Source organism: Melopsittacus undulatus, chromosome 13 (genome assembly GCF_012275295.1).
Source record: "Melopsittacus undulatus isolate bMelUnd1 chromosome 13, bMelUnd1.mat.Z, whole genome shotgun sequence".
Taxonomy (NCBI): Eukaryota; Metazoa; Chordata; class Aves; order Psittaciformes; family Psittaculidae; genus Melopsittacus; species Melopsittacus undulatus.
This window is the reverse complement of record NC_047539.1, coordinates 5452407-5469153: the sequence shown is the minus strand read 5'-3', so window position 1 is coordinate 5469153 and position 16747 is coordinate 5452407. Positions and strand designations below refer to the sequence as shown.

The 16747-nt window shown below is 46.1% G+C and overlaps 1 protein-coding gene across 1 annotated transcript in view; it reads right to left on the bottom strand.

Annotated features, from left to right (window-relative positions):
* Positions 1-776: 776 nt before the first annotated feature.
* The window catches only part of CAMKK1 (calcium/calmodulin dependent protein kinase kinase 1), an 85662-nt gene continuing 69691 nt past the window's right edge, over positions 777-16747 (bottom strand). The window contains exons 11-16 of the mRNA XM_034069036.1: positions 16571-16624; positions 15432-15505; positions 10567-10654; positions 9390-9518; positions 8339-8442; positions 777-2330 (exon numbers count right to left, since the gene is read on the bottom strand). Coding sequence (XP_033924927.1) covers positions 2258-2330; positions 8339-8442; positions 9390-9518; positions 10567-10654; positions 15432-15505; positions 16571-16624 — 522 coding nt within the window. The 3' untranslated portion in view covers positions 777-2257. The remainder of the gene's footprint in view (positions 2331-8338; positions 8443-9389; positions 9519-10566; positions 10655-15431; positions 15506-16570; positions 16625-16747) is intronic.

Below are 16747 nucleotides of genomic sequence, written 5' to 3'. Positions count from 1 at the left end.
CTGAGGAATCCACCACTTCCCTGGGGAGATGATTCCAATGGCTGATTGCTGTCATTGGGAAAAATCTTCCTCTTGTGCCCGACTGGAATCTCCTTTGTGCCCATCGCCCCTCATCCTCCTCCATGGGACTCTTTGTAAAAAGGGAATCACTGTCTTCCTTGCAAATACTGGACCAAACATCCCTGACCAGCCCCTCCTCCTGCATCTGTGGAGCCCCCTGTGCTCTGATTTGCCAAGCTCCCATCTCCGTTTTCACTCCTTTTCAATGGGTGTTGAATCTTCATTACAAGGCAGCAGGATCCAAGCAGACCACAGGCCCCAGGGGATGCTCAGCACGCAGTTGGTGAGGGCAGATGTGCACCAATGCAGGCAGGAGTTACCATCCGGATGCAGAGCACAAGCCCACAGCAGTAACATTTACATGATCTAATGCCTTTGCCTGCTTTAAAAATGACAGGTCTCCTCAATACAATACATCAGCTGCAATATTATTTCCCAGCTTCCCAATACTTACAGGCAAGATGTGGCTGGTGACTGCTTCTGGTATCCCACCAAGGTGGCTGAAGACAAGCAGGCTGGGACAGGCAGCAGAAGGCATCAGCAGCAAAGCCCAGCTACAGAAACCTTGGGAACCACCAAACCAGACTGCAGTAAAGAGGATGGGAATAGCAGTTGCTGCCAACAGCCCTCATACATGTATCCCCTCACACAAACACGTCCAGGGACAAAGTCCCAGACCCCCAGGATTAACCAAAAAGGAGGCAGTAAGATGATCATGTAGGAACCAGATTTGCCAGTGTCCTTTATTTAAGTACTACAAAATAAGAATCCAATCCCATTGGCTTCCCAGGGGCATGCTCAGACCCCATAAAGCTCAAGGGAGAATACTGACATTATTTTGATGGATTGGTGTCACTGGGCTTCGCTCTCGGAGTGTGAGAGTAAAACGCCTGATGCATACACATGGTCTGCATAGCCAACAGCCACTGTAATAGCTGCATGTGCCCTCTGGAGGACGATCTCTCACCTGGTGTTGAACTGTAGAGATGAGGCTTCTAATCCCAAATTTAGAAGCAATCTATGGATAAAATAGCAGCATGTGCAGAAAAAGTACAGTCTTAAAAGAAAATTAAAAAATAAAGCCTCAAACCCCAAAAGATCATGTTTTAATCTCATTTGTAGCTTTTCCTTAGCCTAAAACCTCTCAATCCTTGCGAGTTCCTCCAGTTTGGGTCATTTATCAGGAAATTAAAATTTTAAAGCATCGGGTACATGATTTTATAGGAGCCAAGAGACGAGTGAGGGAGAGAAAATCACCCTTACATAAAATAAACCCAAACCTGCCACTTCTTTTCAGCTTTGAGCGGTGTCCATGCATGCAGGACTGGGTGCAGCGGATGGAGTGCAGCCCCAGCTCTTTGGGAAGAGCACACTTGGGTAGCAGATGTCCTCAGTGGGGTTCAGCCTTCCTGTGTAAGAGCATGCCCAATGCTCCACATCCTTGTGACATTCAAAGGCTGACTGCACATTAAAGGAAGGATCCTGTAGTCCTTCTGCTTTATGAAGTTGCCCTGACCAAAGCCATTGATGCTGGCAGGATTCACCCTGTGCAAAACTGAGGGGTAAGAAGAGAAGGGACAGCAGAGGAAGAAAGGCAGAGAGTGAGAGAGTTCACTCCAAAAGCAAGATCTCATCCTCATTTACCTGATAGAAATCTTGCCATCACCTCCAACAAGAGCAGGACTGTGTCCTGATACACAGAAGTGCATTAAATAAAACCATTGCCAGGTTTTAACCTGGCTTTGATGTATTTGTTTTTCCTGATGCTTGAAATAAAGAATGCAAAGAGCAAAGAGAACATCTCTGGGGAGACTGATGCCTAAGACAAGGTTTGGTTTGCTGCGGTACAAATAAAACCACATTCATCAGCCAAGACACCCAACTATAAAGCCCACACGTGAAGCACAAGTGGAGAGCAAGGCACACACGGAGGAGCACACGGACACCTTGCATGAGGAATGCAGCTGCCCGTGAGGCCAAGCCAGTCCCCTGGAGCCCTGCTGCCCAAGGACTCGCTCTTCTTATTGCTGCTCGGTTCCTCCAGTCTGGTTTCCTGGGTTGGTCCATGTTTGTTTCTGGCTTTGTTTGCTTTGCAGGCCCCAGACTCAGTGATGAGGGCAGATGTGTGCTAGACAACACCACGATGGGTACAACAGCAGCAGCACGTGAGTGACCAGCCCATGACAGCCAGGCAGCTTCAGGATGTAGCTTCGTCTTCACACACGTTGGGCAGCTCCGGGTCCCTGCCTCCTTCTCTGCTCCCTTGTTTTCTACATGAATGGCAAGGAAATAAAGAGATTATAGGCACACAGCAATGCGGGAAATAAAGCAGGGGGTGTTTCTTCCCCAGCTCAACAGCATCAATATTGAGAGGAAATAGCAAACAATCAGCCTGTTGTGCTGTTACCACACAACCAGCTCAATGCACTGCAGTACTGAGCAGCTTGTGCCTATGCAGTTGTTTGGTATCTGCACCCCAAAGACTGGGCTTTGCACTTCCCTGAATGCCTTTCAGGCTGCAGCATGACAAGGAGGTACCCAACTCTTGGAGAAAGTCTTGTAGACCAGCAGCAATGTTTCCAGATCACCTAGTTTGCATATGGGGAGTTGTGGTTTGCCTTTCTTTCATCTGAGGTGTTCTTTTACAGACCAGAGTGATGGCTTCATACCATAACTGCTTCTCCAAAGCAAGAACAGTTTAATAATTGAAGTAAAAAATAATAATAGGAAATAAGGAGAGGAATAAAACCCAAACCAGACAAATGACACACAATACAATTGCTTACCACCCACTGACCAATGCCCAGCCCATCTCTGAGCAGCAATCAGCAACTCCCTGCCAACTCCCCTGTTTTCTACACTGAGCTTGATGTTCTGTGTTATGGAATATCCCTTTGGCTAGTTCAGGTCAGATGTTCTGCCTCTGCTCCCTCACAGCTTCTTGTGTCCCTTCTCACTGGCAGAGCATGAGACTGAAAAGTTGTTGCACTGAGCAACAACTAAGGATGCTACTAAGGATGCTAATGCACTGCATGCCAGGGCATCCTTGAGGAGTGACACCTCTACGCAGCCCAGCCATCCATAAGACAGCCCATGACTGAGATTTAACCAGAGAAAGCTGTCACAGCTCAAGACTGAATGGAGAGCAGCTCATTTCAGTCAGCCCAGAACTCTCCCAGTGTGGCATCAAGCACAGGGGAGAAGTGGAGCAGAGATAGCTCCAGCTCTCTTTCTTTTGCATAATCACTAGGTATTAAGTCTGAGCCCAAATTCCGAAGCTCAGCCTTTCCCAAATTCTGTAGCTATTCACCCTGTGAACATGGGGTTGAACAGCAGTTCCTGCTAAAACCCAACTGGCTTTTTTCATCCCTCCCTCGCTAAAAAAGGCTGAAATGCCAAAGAATCACAAATAATAGTAATACAAAAAAGCATACACAAAAACATCATTTTCACACACAGAGAACTACTGCAGTAAAATTGCTCCTACAGGAAGAAGGGATGGAGCCAAATGTTCTCACTACCACACAAATCACACAGGCTGAGGAGAGGACACAGGTTTCTACAGCACCCAGGCAAAACATAAACACTGAATTACCTTAAAGATGGATGCAAATTTGTGTTTAAGAGAAGCCTGTCCCTGAGAGCAAAACAGTGAGACAAAGAAAGTGATCATGAAGATGATGGCAGCAGGCGAAGGAGCTCGTCTTCCTGTACCTAACAAGCCTACTGAGCAGATGAAATGTAGCACGGATCATCAGTCCTGTTCATTTGCAGCCTGAAGCACAGATAAAGATGGTAGCACTGGTACAAACCCACTCCAGCCCCTACTAGGGACTGACGCTTGGCTGTGCTTTCTGGGCTGTGTGATTTAGCATCAGTGGACCACAAGGATACCTACCTGCACCGTGAGGCACAGCTCTTCCTGTGAGCATGCAGTTCTCTCCTTGCAGTGAAAATTGTTATGGCGTTTGGTTGGGTTTGGCTCTGTTCTGACACATCTACATGGTACCTATCTGAAATCCTCCTGGGACTGGAGAGACAGACACCAAGCACTAGCAGAGACCAAGGGAGCATCTTCAGTGGACACAGCTGGCAAATTGAAACCCAGTCTGCAGCCATTCCCTTGTCAAAGCTGATGCTGTAAACCTGGCTGCCCCGGAGGAACCTCTGCAGCCTAGCTCTGAGCAGCCCTGTGGCACTGAGCCCTGGGCCTTTCTCTGAGCCCCCATGAGACAAGTACCTCTGGGCTGCTTGGAGACCTGGGGCAGCCAGTTCTTTACCTCTCTCTCCCTCCTGCTTCCTCGTGCCTAAGCCTACATGGCCAGTATGGCCCTAAGGGCAGTAATGAATGACTCCTGCTTTCTTTTTGGCAAGGCTGGAAACAGGGTAGGCTTCCTAAATCCAGCCTGATCCCCCATACAGGAGCTGACAACCACACTTCATCACTAGTAATAGAAGCCATAATGAGAAAGTAAATTGGGTCTGTCAAAGCACAGCAATTAATTTGATAGGTAGTAGTTGCAAGAAATGAGAGCAATAAAGTGTGGTAAAGCCAGGGCTGATTCAATTAGGAGAAATCTGAAGCAGAAGAAATGTAGCAAACACTGCTAATAGAAACCCAGAACTTAGAATGCTAGAGAGCTCTGGATAGCAGCACTCACACGTGAGTTCTAGGTGTGTGGAGGTGCTGCTGTTGCAAAACAACTGCTGAATGGGAGCATCTTCATTTTAGTTCCCTTCTACCTGGTGAATGTGTCTGCCATTTTAACAGCTGCCTTTTCCACTTCTCAGTGCTATTAAACAAAGCAATAAATAACACTCAGAAAAGGATTTGCTTCTTCTGGACCTAAGGAGTGCTAGAAAAGCCCTCTCTCCTCCCAGTACTAATTTAAGAGCTATTTCAAATCACTAGTGCCTTATTGGTGTCCTCTAAAGGAACAAAGGCTGTGGCAAACGTGAAAGGCCTCCTGCTATCACAAAGACTTCTGCACATGCAGCTTCTGCACAAAGCCTTTCCTAGAACAGAGCCCAGCACACTGTGCATAGGTAGTGCAGAGAGAAATTAAACATAAGGATTCAACCACATGATTTAGCTTCCTCCTCTCCAAATCCCAAAGAAGGAGCTTAAAGGCCAGATCCATTTTAAGAACCATCAGTTAGACATCAAATACCAGAAAGCAGACTCAGCTGTCAGAGGATTTCCTGCAAAACATCTTCTCAGTATGGGCACAGATGTAAGATGCTCGAAGCAGCAGTGAGTGGGGCTCTGGCAATTACACATGCAGCCGAATTAAATTCAATGTGAAACTGGAGTTTTCTAATTGCCTTTCTTTCTTTCCTTATATAGAACCATAGAATCAACTGGGTTGGAAAAGTCCTTTAAGATCACCAAGTCCAACCATTACTCCAGGAATATAGAAACACAACAAGTTATTTTCTACCTAGAACTAGCAGGAGATGCAGTATTACAAAAGCTGATTTATCCCTTTCCAAAGACACTGCCAGTGGGGAGAAGCTCTGGGATGGAGAGCTGGGGAACCTGGGGCTTGTTTTTCTCTCAGCTCTTTGTGGGCAAGCACATGGCAGCATGGCCAGAGGACAGTGATGGCTGCAGGCATTGCCCTTCTAGCAAGTCCCACTTCTGGGGTCCCCTCTCCATCTACAGGGGTGGAAATGGCACCTGACATGCAGGAACTCCACAGGGACCTTATGCTACAACAGCATTATCTGTTCCTGCTATGTCCTGGAAATTTATAGTCATCCAGACTCACTCAAAACTTCTTTTAACTAACACAGCACTATTCATAACATTTGCACTGATGTTCTATTTTATATGCCTATTAAAACTGGTTTTACTAGAGGAAAACCCACTGTGAATTAAGAACTGGATGTGTTTAGTCTCTGACTCTGTTTGCCCTGGTGGAAATAACACTGTAATCGAGAGATAACTCGGTGAACAATGAACATTCCCATTTAGACTTGGTTCACTTCAAATCAATGTAATTAGATTCAACAGATCTATTTACATTTGAAGTAATTTTCATGAGATTCAACCAGTAGAGCATTTTTCAAAGTCTGAAACAATCATCCACATTCCTTATAAAAAGCCTCCCTGCTGTGGTGTTTAATATACAACACTATTTGTTGAAGAGATTTAGCCAATGTCTGGCTTTTAAACAGAAGAGTTTTGAGATGAGTCCCCAAAGCTTCAGTCATGCATGAATTAACTTAGGAGAAAGTCAATTTTTACTGCCAAAAATTGGCACTGATGGCATGAAACTGAGAAATGAAAACGCAGGAGTTAGTGCAGTGGAGAACTGGCACATTCAAAGCCAGTCCATGTTCTTTTTGGACATTTCTAAGTGCTTACAATGCACGGTCACAGCTCCATCCCTGATCTGACACGTCAACCAAGGGCACTGGGCACAAGCAGCACAACAGTAGAAATGATACACCATTTTCAACCTGCACAAGAAGCCTGAATGCAAACACAGGGCTAGAATGAGCAGAGACAGGGAAAGATGCTGGGTTTGTATAAGCTGAAGAATTTGCCTATCAACTTTGGAGACAAGTGGAGGCTTACAGCTAATTCTGAAGACTTAAAAAGATGTCAAAAAGGATTAGACATTGATAATATGGTTAATCAGAAACTTCATAGCTCCATGAGATCAAATAAACTTCACTTATTCTGAGCAGATAATAAAGCACCCAGCTCCAAGCAGGAAACAGCCACAGTGTCAAGTTTTCCCACCAGCTGCTTGGTTAGTGGCATGGGTTTTTTAAGCATCTCAAATGAAGGTGGAAGGGAACAGGTCCCTTTTGGGAAGAGGCTCCGGGTACTAGAAAAGACCATCTTGAAATATCAATTCAGGCAGGGTTTGAAGAGAAGTCCTGCCTTGCTCTGAATTAGCACATGTTACTACATTTGAAGAGAAATGTGTTCACATTTTAGAGCAATGCAATGCAGTGAGCAGGAATGACAGTGAAGATATGGGCAGAGAAGTGTCACATGAGCAATAATTAATTAGGAAGGCGATGAGCCCAGGGAAACAAATGAGGACAAATCCCTTGTGCTAAGCTGGCATAGGAGCTGTCACTGCCATGCTCTCCAGAGAGGTCCCCACAGCAGCACTCATGTATGGATGTTTAAATGCTAAACTGGTGTTCAATACTAACTGGTCATGGACTCAAAGGCAAAGATTTTACTCAAGTCTCCAATACACACTTAGGCTCTAATGCATTATAATTATTAATTGAGCTGAGCCCTTAAATCCCAACACACTCATGAGAGAGAGACTCTTCTATTTGCATTGTCAAAGGTGCATTGAGACTCTTGGCACACCCTCACAGGAGTCTGCTAGGCATGGTACTGGATTTTGAGTGAGAAAGGATCACTTTAGGACAACACAGCTTTGTTGTGAGCCACAGCTTTACAGATCCTGTGGGGTGAGAACATGAAAATAACTGTTCCTGGTCCAGCAGTAAGTGGAAGGATGGATGGCCCAGAATCCTGGCTCTGAAAGGGATCAGTAACAAAAAAGAGAGATAAAGAGGAAGAGCCAAGGAAAGGACACAGAAAACCTTCCTCCAGCCCTGTGCATCCAGACCATTGTGCTTAAAAACTGTTGAAGAAGCTAATATGAATTAATCTGTTCCCTTTTTAATCCCAGCATAGCCATCTATATCCAACCTCCAATATACCCCATTGCAATGCATTCCACTATTTCATAACTGCCAGTGTGAAAACACTCTATGTTTACTCAAATGAAAAAGCAATGTCAAAGTGTTCTCCACTGTCTGCCCATGTTTCTCTACAGTGTCTCTGCCCAGTTAAATCACATCATCTCATTTTGAGTTTGTAAAACACGCAAACTGCTCATCTGGCACTTTTTCTGCTGTTCATAAAAAAGGATGGAAGAATTAAACCCTCCAATCTATATCTAGAACAGACTGGTTTTAAACTTATTTTAGTTCACCAAGCTCTAATCAATCTTTGATCACAGTGTATTACAAACTAACAAGTTGAAAATCACACCCAGGTTTAGCACCTCACGTGTGCTAAGCCCAATGCATTTTACAGAGAACTGCATCTATAAACACAGTATTTAGGCTCCTTTAATGCATTGGATTTGAATCCTAGAGGACTTGAGGTAGATTTTAACCTTTAGAGCTTGATTTAGCAGGGAGTTTTGTCCTTAAATGCTACAGAAAATATCTGCAAACTTCTTTCTTCCCTCTCCCCAGGCCCCTTTACTCTGCATGTGCTGTGTATACGTACATCAGTAAGTTCCCTGGAGCAGACATGGACCTCTCCTCCCGCCTCGTCTGAACCTCGAACGGGTTCCCAAAGGAGCGTTTTCTTAGCATGGCCTTCACCAGGATCTGTGAGGAAGCAAACCAGAGCAGTGAGAACAGCAGGACTGAGTGACTCCTTGAAGCCAGAGCATGAACTAAAGGCACCCAGACAACAGCTCTATTTGACTTCCAGGCAGTGACAGCACCACTCCCTTAGGCAGTGAGCTCAGGCATCCTGGATGCACATGATTGCTGGCAAGAGGTGAAGCAGACGCTGCTGACCACTGCCTGTCACTCATGGTGGTCCAAGCCTGTGAGAAGGAGGCACCAGAGCTCTCCTGGGCTATTCTCCAGGCAGGCAATACTGCTGCAGAGTGCTCCTAGCTCCTGCTATCCAGGGGAAAGGATGGTTTCCACTCCTCCAGCTGGCTGTCTGGGCAAGCGTCTCTGTTAACATCACACCACAAGGGCTGTGAAAACAGGTCCTTGTCATGCTCATCACCTCTCTCCCCATGTGAAACCCCCCAAAGATACCTGCATTGTAGTAACTGCCCTTAGCAGATCTCCAGCTGACCACACACAAACTACCAAGAAAGCCCTCAACACTGGCTGGCAGGGAAGTGACAGCTATATACACTGTGGCACATGTCCTCTCCCTGCTTCTCTGGCCTGGTCACCTCCAGGTTGGAGCTTTCATTTTGAGAAGCTGAATTAGGTGTCTTGCAACCTCTAGAGTCATGAAACAAAACACACTTGGGATGCTTCTGGTGTTCTGGGGTGGCTGATGCCAGACACTTTTGGGGTGTAACCATACAGCTCCTGTTAGAGCAGCCAGACAGGTATAAATAGCACTGCTCACATAGTAAGTTCCTGCAGAACTCGGAGGCACAACAAGTTCACAGCAGGTTGAAAGGCCAAGCTTGTCACGCCAGGAGCACACGTGTACCCTCTCACACCTCCTTCATCACTTTAAAGCTTCAGCAAAGCACCATGTTCTTGACGATGCAGAGAATGCAGTTGTGGTGCATACGTACCACAGCTGGCAAACTCGGGATCATCTTCACTGAGTTCTTCACCTCCTCCTCTGTCACCTCCACCACAGTGCAGTGCTCCTCCTCCAGGGGCAGGGGCTCCTCACCACCTTTGGTTAGCCATGGATGCACCTGCATGGGGATGAACAGAGAGAGCTGCAGGTCTCCTTCCTACAGCAGAATGCTGTGATGCTGGTGATGAGAGAGAAATGGGGGCACAGGACTGATTACAGGGGTGAGCTGTCAGTATGGCTGTTTTCCACTTCCAGTGATGCAGTTCAACCAGCTCCCTTGGAAAATGCTGCAATATGTTGCCAGGCCAGATGGCATTCCCTAACTCCCAGTACTGTTGCACCAACTACCAGCATCTTGGAGGAACCCAGTTTGAAACACCTTGAACATCTGAGTTATCCAGAGCATTTTCACCTTCTCTCAAGTGCATACACTTCACTTAGGGTTATGTGTGCTCACTACCTGGGAAAATGAAAGTCATATATGCATCTGCACAAATAAGGATGTAGGTAGAATCATAGAACAGTTTGGGTAAAAGGGACCTGCAAAGCTCATCTAATCCAACACTTCTGCAATGAGCAGGGACATCTTCAACTAAATCAGGTTGCTCAGATGCTTAAAATGGAGTACTTGGGTCTGAGTACTGAGGCCTCATGCTACTGCAACAGCCTCCTGCTTAAATAAATAGCAAACAACCCACCTGGGCACCACGTAAACCTCTAGAGCACAAAGGGGAGAGCATCCTCAAAAAGCATCTCCCAAGTAATGCTGATAGAAACAGACATGCTACCTTGAGGCTGCTGACCATGCAAGCACCAGGAGCACACTTCCAGCCCCTGTAACACAGGTTCAACACTGACAGCACAGGCTCTGCAGCTAGCAGTCCCCATGGCAGTGTTGATCTTCCCAGGGATTCCCTGAGGATCAGGCAGCTTTTGAATAAGTTCAATTTAAATAGGTAAACAAGAAAGCTTTTGTCAGTATTCCCCAAGCAAGCAGCAGTGACAGAGCTGTTACATGCTGCAAAATGAGCACTCTCTCTTTCTGAGGCTGTGCCAGAGAAAGCTCCCAAAACAAGCTCTGGGAACAGCTCTGCCTCATTAGAAGGTACCAAATGAACAACAAAATCAGCTGAGCCAAAAGACTATAACAGCAATGCCCAAGTTACCTTAATTTCAGGGACTGTTATCCTTGTTTCTGGATTTTTATCCAGCATGCGTAGAATCAGTTCCTTGAGCTCTTCACTTATCTGTGCTCTGAGTAAAGAGAACAGCAGTATACAGATGACCATGGAATTCTAAGTGCTTCATGCATACACAGTCCTTACTGTGGTTATGCTCTGTAGAGAATCTCTTTCACTCAGAAGCTATTTTCTCTGCAAACCTAGCTTGAGAAAGGGAGGTCTCCTTGGCTTGGCTCCTTCTCAGGCATCATGGTCACTGCTACAAGGTTGGGTTGCCCTGTTCTGCCCACTAACACAGCTGCACACTCTTAAAATGCAGGACAAGGGATCAAGTGAATGGATGAAAGGACATTTTTAAGAACAGTTATGGGGGAATTTTAGAGGATGGATTCTGGGACAATAAAATGTAACCGAGGGCAGAACTGGAGCTGAACTGGATGATACAAGAAGGGCACTACTTGATTTGCTAAACCTCCATCATGAGCAAATGTGCTGGATGAAACATCACCCTTTGACACCCAGGTTTCAGCTAAGCAGGTTGTGTTAACTAAACTGCTTCCATGAATGCTGATGGCAGCCGGTTCAGTAAGTGGGTATTTCCTACCTGTACAGCTCAGCCTTGGGGTAACAAAAGGAGGGAATGAGCAGACTAAGAGAAATATCTGATTTTTTAACATTATTTCTAAGATCTAAGTCCTGCAGTGCATGAGCACAGAAGCCATTCTGTTCACACGGAGCCAGTGGTCCTGCAGTTTGTCCCTCTAGTCTGCCACTAATGATGCAGGCAATGTCTTCAAAACACACTTGAGCTGTATTATCAAAGTGCTACTGAAATAAAATGCCAGCGTATGACAGAACTGTATTAGGCAGTTGAGAACCTGTACCACGAATGACTTCTGAGATGGTGGAATTTGGCAGCATGAAATGTCACTCCCCAGCAGGGTTGGATCTCAGACTGAAAACACTGATGAGGACTAGGTGCTGTGCCCACCACCCCACCAAGCAGAGGAGGGAATAAACTATCATAAACCTAAATGAAGGCCGTGTTACAGGAAGGGACAATTCAGTTAAACATAGCTGCTGTTTAATAATGTATGAATACTTTATGTGGACTTTGGTTATGAGACCTTCAACAACCAACCACAAGGAAACACTGCTTGTTCAGTGGGAAGGGCAGAAAGTGGGTTCAGTTTAAAGTCTGAACACTTTCCAAGTTGCATCAAGGGGCTGTAAGTCCACAGGCAGTATGGCCAAGACAAGGGGAATGGCAGGATGAGCCCTCAGAGACTTCCCACTTCCTAGGTTTCACTGCAGGTAACAATTTAAGTGGGAATGGGAAGAATGGTGCTGCTCCTGAGATGAGCTCCAGGCACAGAGGAACAGCTATGGGGAGTGACAGTGCATTTAGGAGGTTAGAATAAACAGGCTCCCACAGGAGAACCACACCGAGATACATGCGAGATGGTGTTTTTAAAACACTTAACATCAGATTTGTGCCAAACCAGGAACAGTGTTATTTAAAATACAATTAGAATCCATCATCACCTAACATTTCTCTGTGTCAGACTTCTACACAACACAGGATTAATGTCATAAGGAAAAGCCCTGTAAACAGGACCAAAGTGTCAGGTGGGTTATGGCCAGGCCTCTGGTTTCCCTTCTCTCCAGGCTGTACCCAATGGCATTTTTCATCTAAGATGCCTGCACTATCTATGGAATACATCTGTGACATTTCTCACAGTTGTAGTTCTGTAACAGCTCCCAGGAAAAGGCAAAGCATCACAGAGCTCAGCACCTAGTTAGGAGGGCTGCCAGCACCACAGATCATTTTACAGGGTGCCTGCAGGTCAGAGAACATTGTCCTGCGTTTCAGCTCTTCACCAGGGGAAACTACACTCACCAGTAGAGCTTCTGGCTCTCTTTATACATATCTGTACAGAAACTTCTCCAGCTTGCTTTTCAGTTATACCAGTTTCATCAGGGTGGGAGCTAGTCCCATTTACCTTGTGTCATGCCAAGGACTTGCTGGCAAGAATGCTAACTGCAGAGTGATAAATATTTACCCCAGCATCTCTAAGGGAAGGGAAGGGACAAATGACACCAGTACAGTCAGCTCCATCTCTGTCCTAAAGGTTGTCAGGAAACAGGCAATGAGTTTCCATGGCCTGGCTGCAGACAGGAATGTATCTTTTGTAGCCATGGTGAAATAAGTTGCAACCAAAATATTCCCAAGGGTAGTGAGATGCTAATTCTGTGGGAGGCCAGGGTGGATCCACTCCAGTGAATTCCAGTTTATGTGTGTGTCTGTTGCTGCTTTATCTAACAAAGGGATGTAGTTTAGAGAGAGCTGTCAACACCCAGTAACTCTGCTCCCCCACAACCCAACCAGGGGTGCAGCTTTTTTTAGGCTGGGAAAGCGAGTCACTGAGAAATCCAAATCACAGCCCAGTTATCACTGATGGAACTGTCTGAATGAAGAAAAGGTTCTTAGCACAACCCAGTTAGCCCATTAAATGTTAATAACTTACTGCAGAGACAGATGGGAACAGTCACTTGTAAGCTGACTGCTAACCCAAATACATGATGGCTGGGAGGATGGGAACGTTGCCAGGGCCCAAGCAAGCACAGAGAACACTGCCAAGGAAACATAAACAACTTCTTCTGTTGCAGCGTTGTCAAGACCAAGTCCTGCCCTGACCATAGAGCAACCAGTGGGAACACAGCAATGTGGCACGAGCAGCCTGCATGTTCTAACAGCCCAAAGCCTGGTTTGCTATAAAACCCCACCAACAGCACAGGGTTCTTGCCACAGTTGCTCCATACCCATGACTGGGGCCTGTGTTTGCCATCTAACAAGCAGCCTGACCTTGTGGCCACAGGATGATGGGTCCCTTTCAACTCCAGGTATTCTATGATACTCAATAAGTGCAAGTGGACAAAGCAACTAACTGGAATAGAACTGCATTTATCAAACCTCACCTGACAATTCAGTCCTTTTTGTCCATGAAAAGTTTAGTCACAGCTTAAAGATGACAGCTGTGCATTTCCCTCCATCGTGTTTCAGAGGAATTTTCTCTCTATATAACTATTCATCATGCATTGATACCTTTGTAGGGCTGATACAGAGATTGCACTTCCTCGTATCTGTTGTCAGCTATCAATAAAATGGATTCTAAGAACTCTGTAAGGATTTGGTCTGAAACTTGGCACTCTGTGTACCAGTTCCTTACAGACTCTCAGTGATGGGGTTCAAAGGAGGAGGAAGCAATAAAACACTGGCTGCTCATAAACTCCAGGCTGCTACCTCTTTGTTCATCTGTTTCTAAGGTCCTTGAAATGTGTGGTCCACATAGACCTCAGCATAGGCTCCAACAGCCTGAGCAGAGATGGCTCCATATGAGCTATCTCCAGTGTCTGTGCTTCAGAGCCAGTGGAGAGATAATGAACCAGCCTGCAGAGCTGGTCTGACTCATCCCACCCAGAGCAGACTTCTAAACTAGAACAGCCCGAGCACCCATTGCTTTCTGTAGCCTCAGGAGGAGGCCTGGGACTGCCAAGGCAGAGCCCCAGCCCTTCACTGGAGGGATCTAAAGATTCAGAGAGAAGCTCACAAAACATTCACGTGATAGATGCTGGGTACCTGCACACATCATGGGCTCCCTGACAACATCCCCCCCTTCCTCTCCAGTATGAGATGTGCCTTTCATTAGAGTTTTAATTTCCTCATGCTTGTTTTAAATCAAGTCATTTTATCTCTACGTTTTTATTAAAGGAGCAATAGCATCAGAAATTCTTTGCCTGACGATGGGGCTGGTTTTGGAAGGAAACGAAGAGTCCAGCTTTGGCTGCTTCACCTGATAGCAATCAGGTGAAATAAATTCATCACCAGCAGAAAGTCATGTGAGGCCTGAAGATGGAGGAGATGCATGAAGGGAAAAGACATGGGGGCAGGGACTGAGCATCTATGGAGCGCAATCACCTCCTGCCAGGCTCCTCTGACAAGACCACAAACACTCATCACTTGGCACCTTGATGCTGAACTTCCCACTGCTCAAATGACATGTGAGTGGCCTTGGCATGTCCCTCTGCAATGCTGAGTGCACTTCTGTGGGCTAGAGGATGTGCTGTGACTGTGCAGCCAGCCAGCCCACCTAACACAGCCCCAGTCCCCACCATGCAGCTCTGACTGTGGCCAACAGGGGTTTCCTTCACTGACCAAAGCAGGGTGGGAGCAGCCTCTTAATATCAAATGAGTAAATTCATTTGTTTGGGGTCTCTTTCTAGCCCTGTCTGCCAGCACACAGGAAAAACTCTCATGTTTCTGGAGTATGTTGGAGAAGAGTGAAGAGTGTGGATGCACCAAGCTGTGCTTGTGTATCTCAGGAAAAGCATCCTTTCTGTTGGACACTTTCTCCAGCTCCAAGGCCAAAGCATGTGTTTACTTAGACTGAGACCAAGATCTATAACCACACTGCTTTTCAAAATGAACACATGGAATCACTTGGTGGCTACATGTGGGAAAAACACGAAACCCCAACCAAACCATGCATCCAGGGTCATGTAGCCAGAGCAGAACTTACTGGACCCATGCTGACATCACTTCCAAAGGTTTCAAGAACCATTTCCTTTACTCCCTGTCCACACAACATGAATGCATGAGCTGCAAAGGCAGCTGCAGTGCCTCAACAACATCATCGGCACAAAACCCATGAGAAGGACCCAGGAGAAAGCAAAGCACTTCAGCCCCCTTTGTCTGTCCCCCTGGGGTGACCTACCAGGATTAATGCTGCACAGTGAATAACACTGAGAACTGAACGTTATTTTACAGTAGCCAAGTAAAGTTCACTTACTCTTCTGGGAACTCCACAGGCTTGTTCTTGATCCTATTATGAAGACCCAGAATATATTCATCTATAAAAGGGCACTGTAAAACAAACAGAAGATCTTCCAGTTGCCAGAGAGCGTGGCATTGTTTAGGTGTTGTTACTCACATACACAAGTATAGTCTCTGTTCTCTCTTGATTCTATACAGAGATGGAGATAAATCAAATCTCCCCACAACAATAAATTGGGTTGTTCCTTATTAAGGAAGAAACACAGAAGAACAGCAGAGGGATCTAGGGAATACATAAGTGGACTGGGATCCCCCCTCCATCCAGCCTATCAGGTGACTGTGAACTACACATTTTCCTTTTCTCTGCTCCATTTCTACCTGCAAAATGGAGATACTGGCCCAAATGAGACATCATTATAGACACAGGTCAAAGAATACTTCCCATCCTGACTTAGCTTTGCAATATCGCACCAGCAATGGAGATAGCTCTGCCTCTGCCATCTTCCCTGCCACTTCCTATCCCTGAGCTGGATGCCTTGCACCTGTGTGGTGGGATCTGCAGAGGTCAGTGCTTGGACAGGAAGTTCAGGTCACATACCTGCACACACAGACCCCCCATAACTGTTGTACTGCTTGCCCTGGGAGAGGATGGGAGGGACGAGGGGCTTTTTGTGACAGGACAGGGAAAAGCCATGACAGGACATGGAGTTTGCAGAAGGCAGCTCTGAAGAGTTGGCTCTGACAAAGAGGACTCCATCTGGCCCACCTCAGCTTTGGCAGACAGAGCTTTCTGTAATCTGGTTTGCTGAAGTGCTACAATAGCCTGGGATCAAACCTATGCCTCTCTCCATGCTCTGTCTGGCTTGTTTCTAAATACAAGCATCAGAGATTAATCCTTCAACAAACTGTTCTTGGTGCTACCAATGCTGCTCTAGAGTTGTAGCATGAACAACAGCTCTGAACACAGGGATCAACTCTAGAAACCATCCTTTCCACAGATTGCATTAGCTCCTTCTCATCTGCAGGGTGATGGGGGAAAACAGGAGCTTGCAGAAGACAACTCTTTGTTTCTAGTATTTTCCTTTATTTGGAATGAGTCAAAAGCCAGGCAGAGAGACTGCCATGCAGAGCTCCAGCAGCTGAAAGCCACCTTACCTTCCCGTAAACAAAGCAGTAGAGGGTAATTCCCATGGCCCATACGTCAAGTGCCTGAAAGAAAGCATGTACAGGCACTAAATGAGATGCAATCCAGATTATCTGAATGAGGTAGATTTTCCCACTGATTCAGAGAGCATTATTTGTATGCATTGAACATTTTCTGTTGTACTGTGC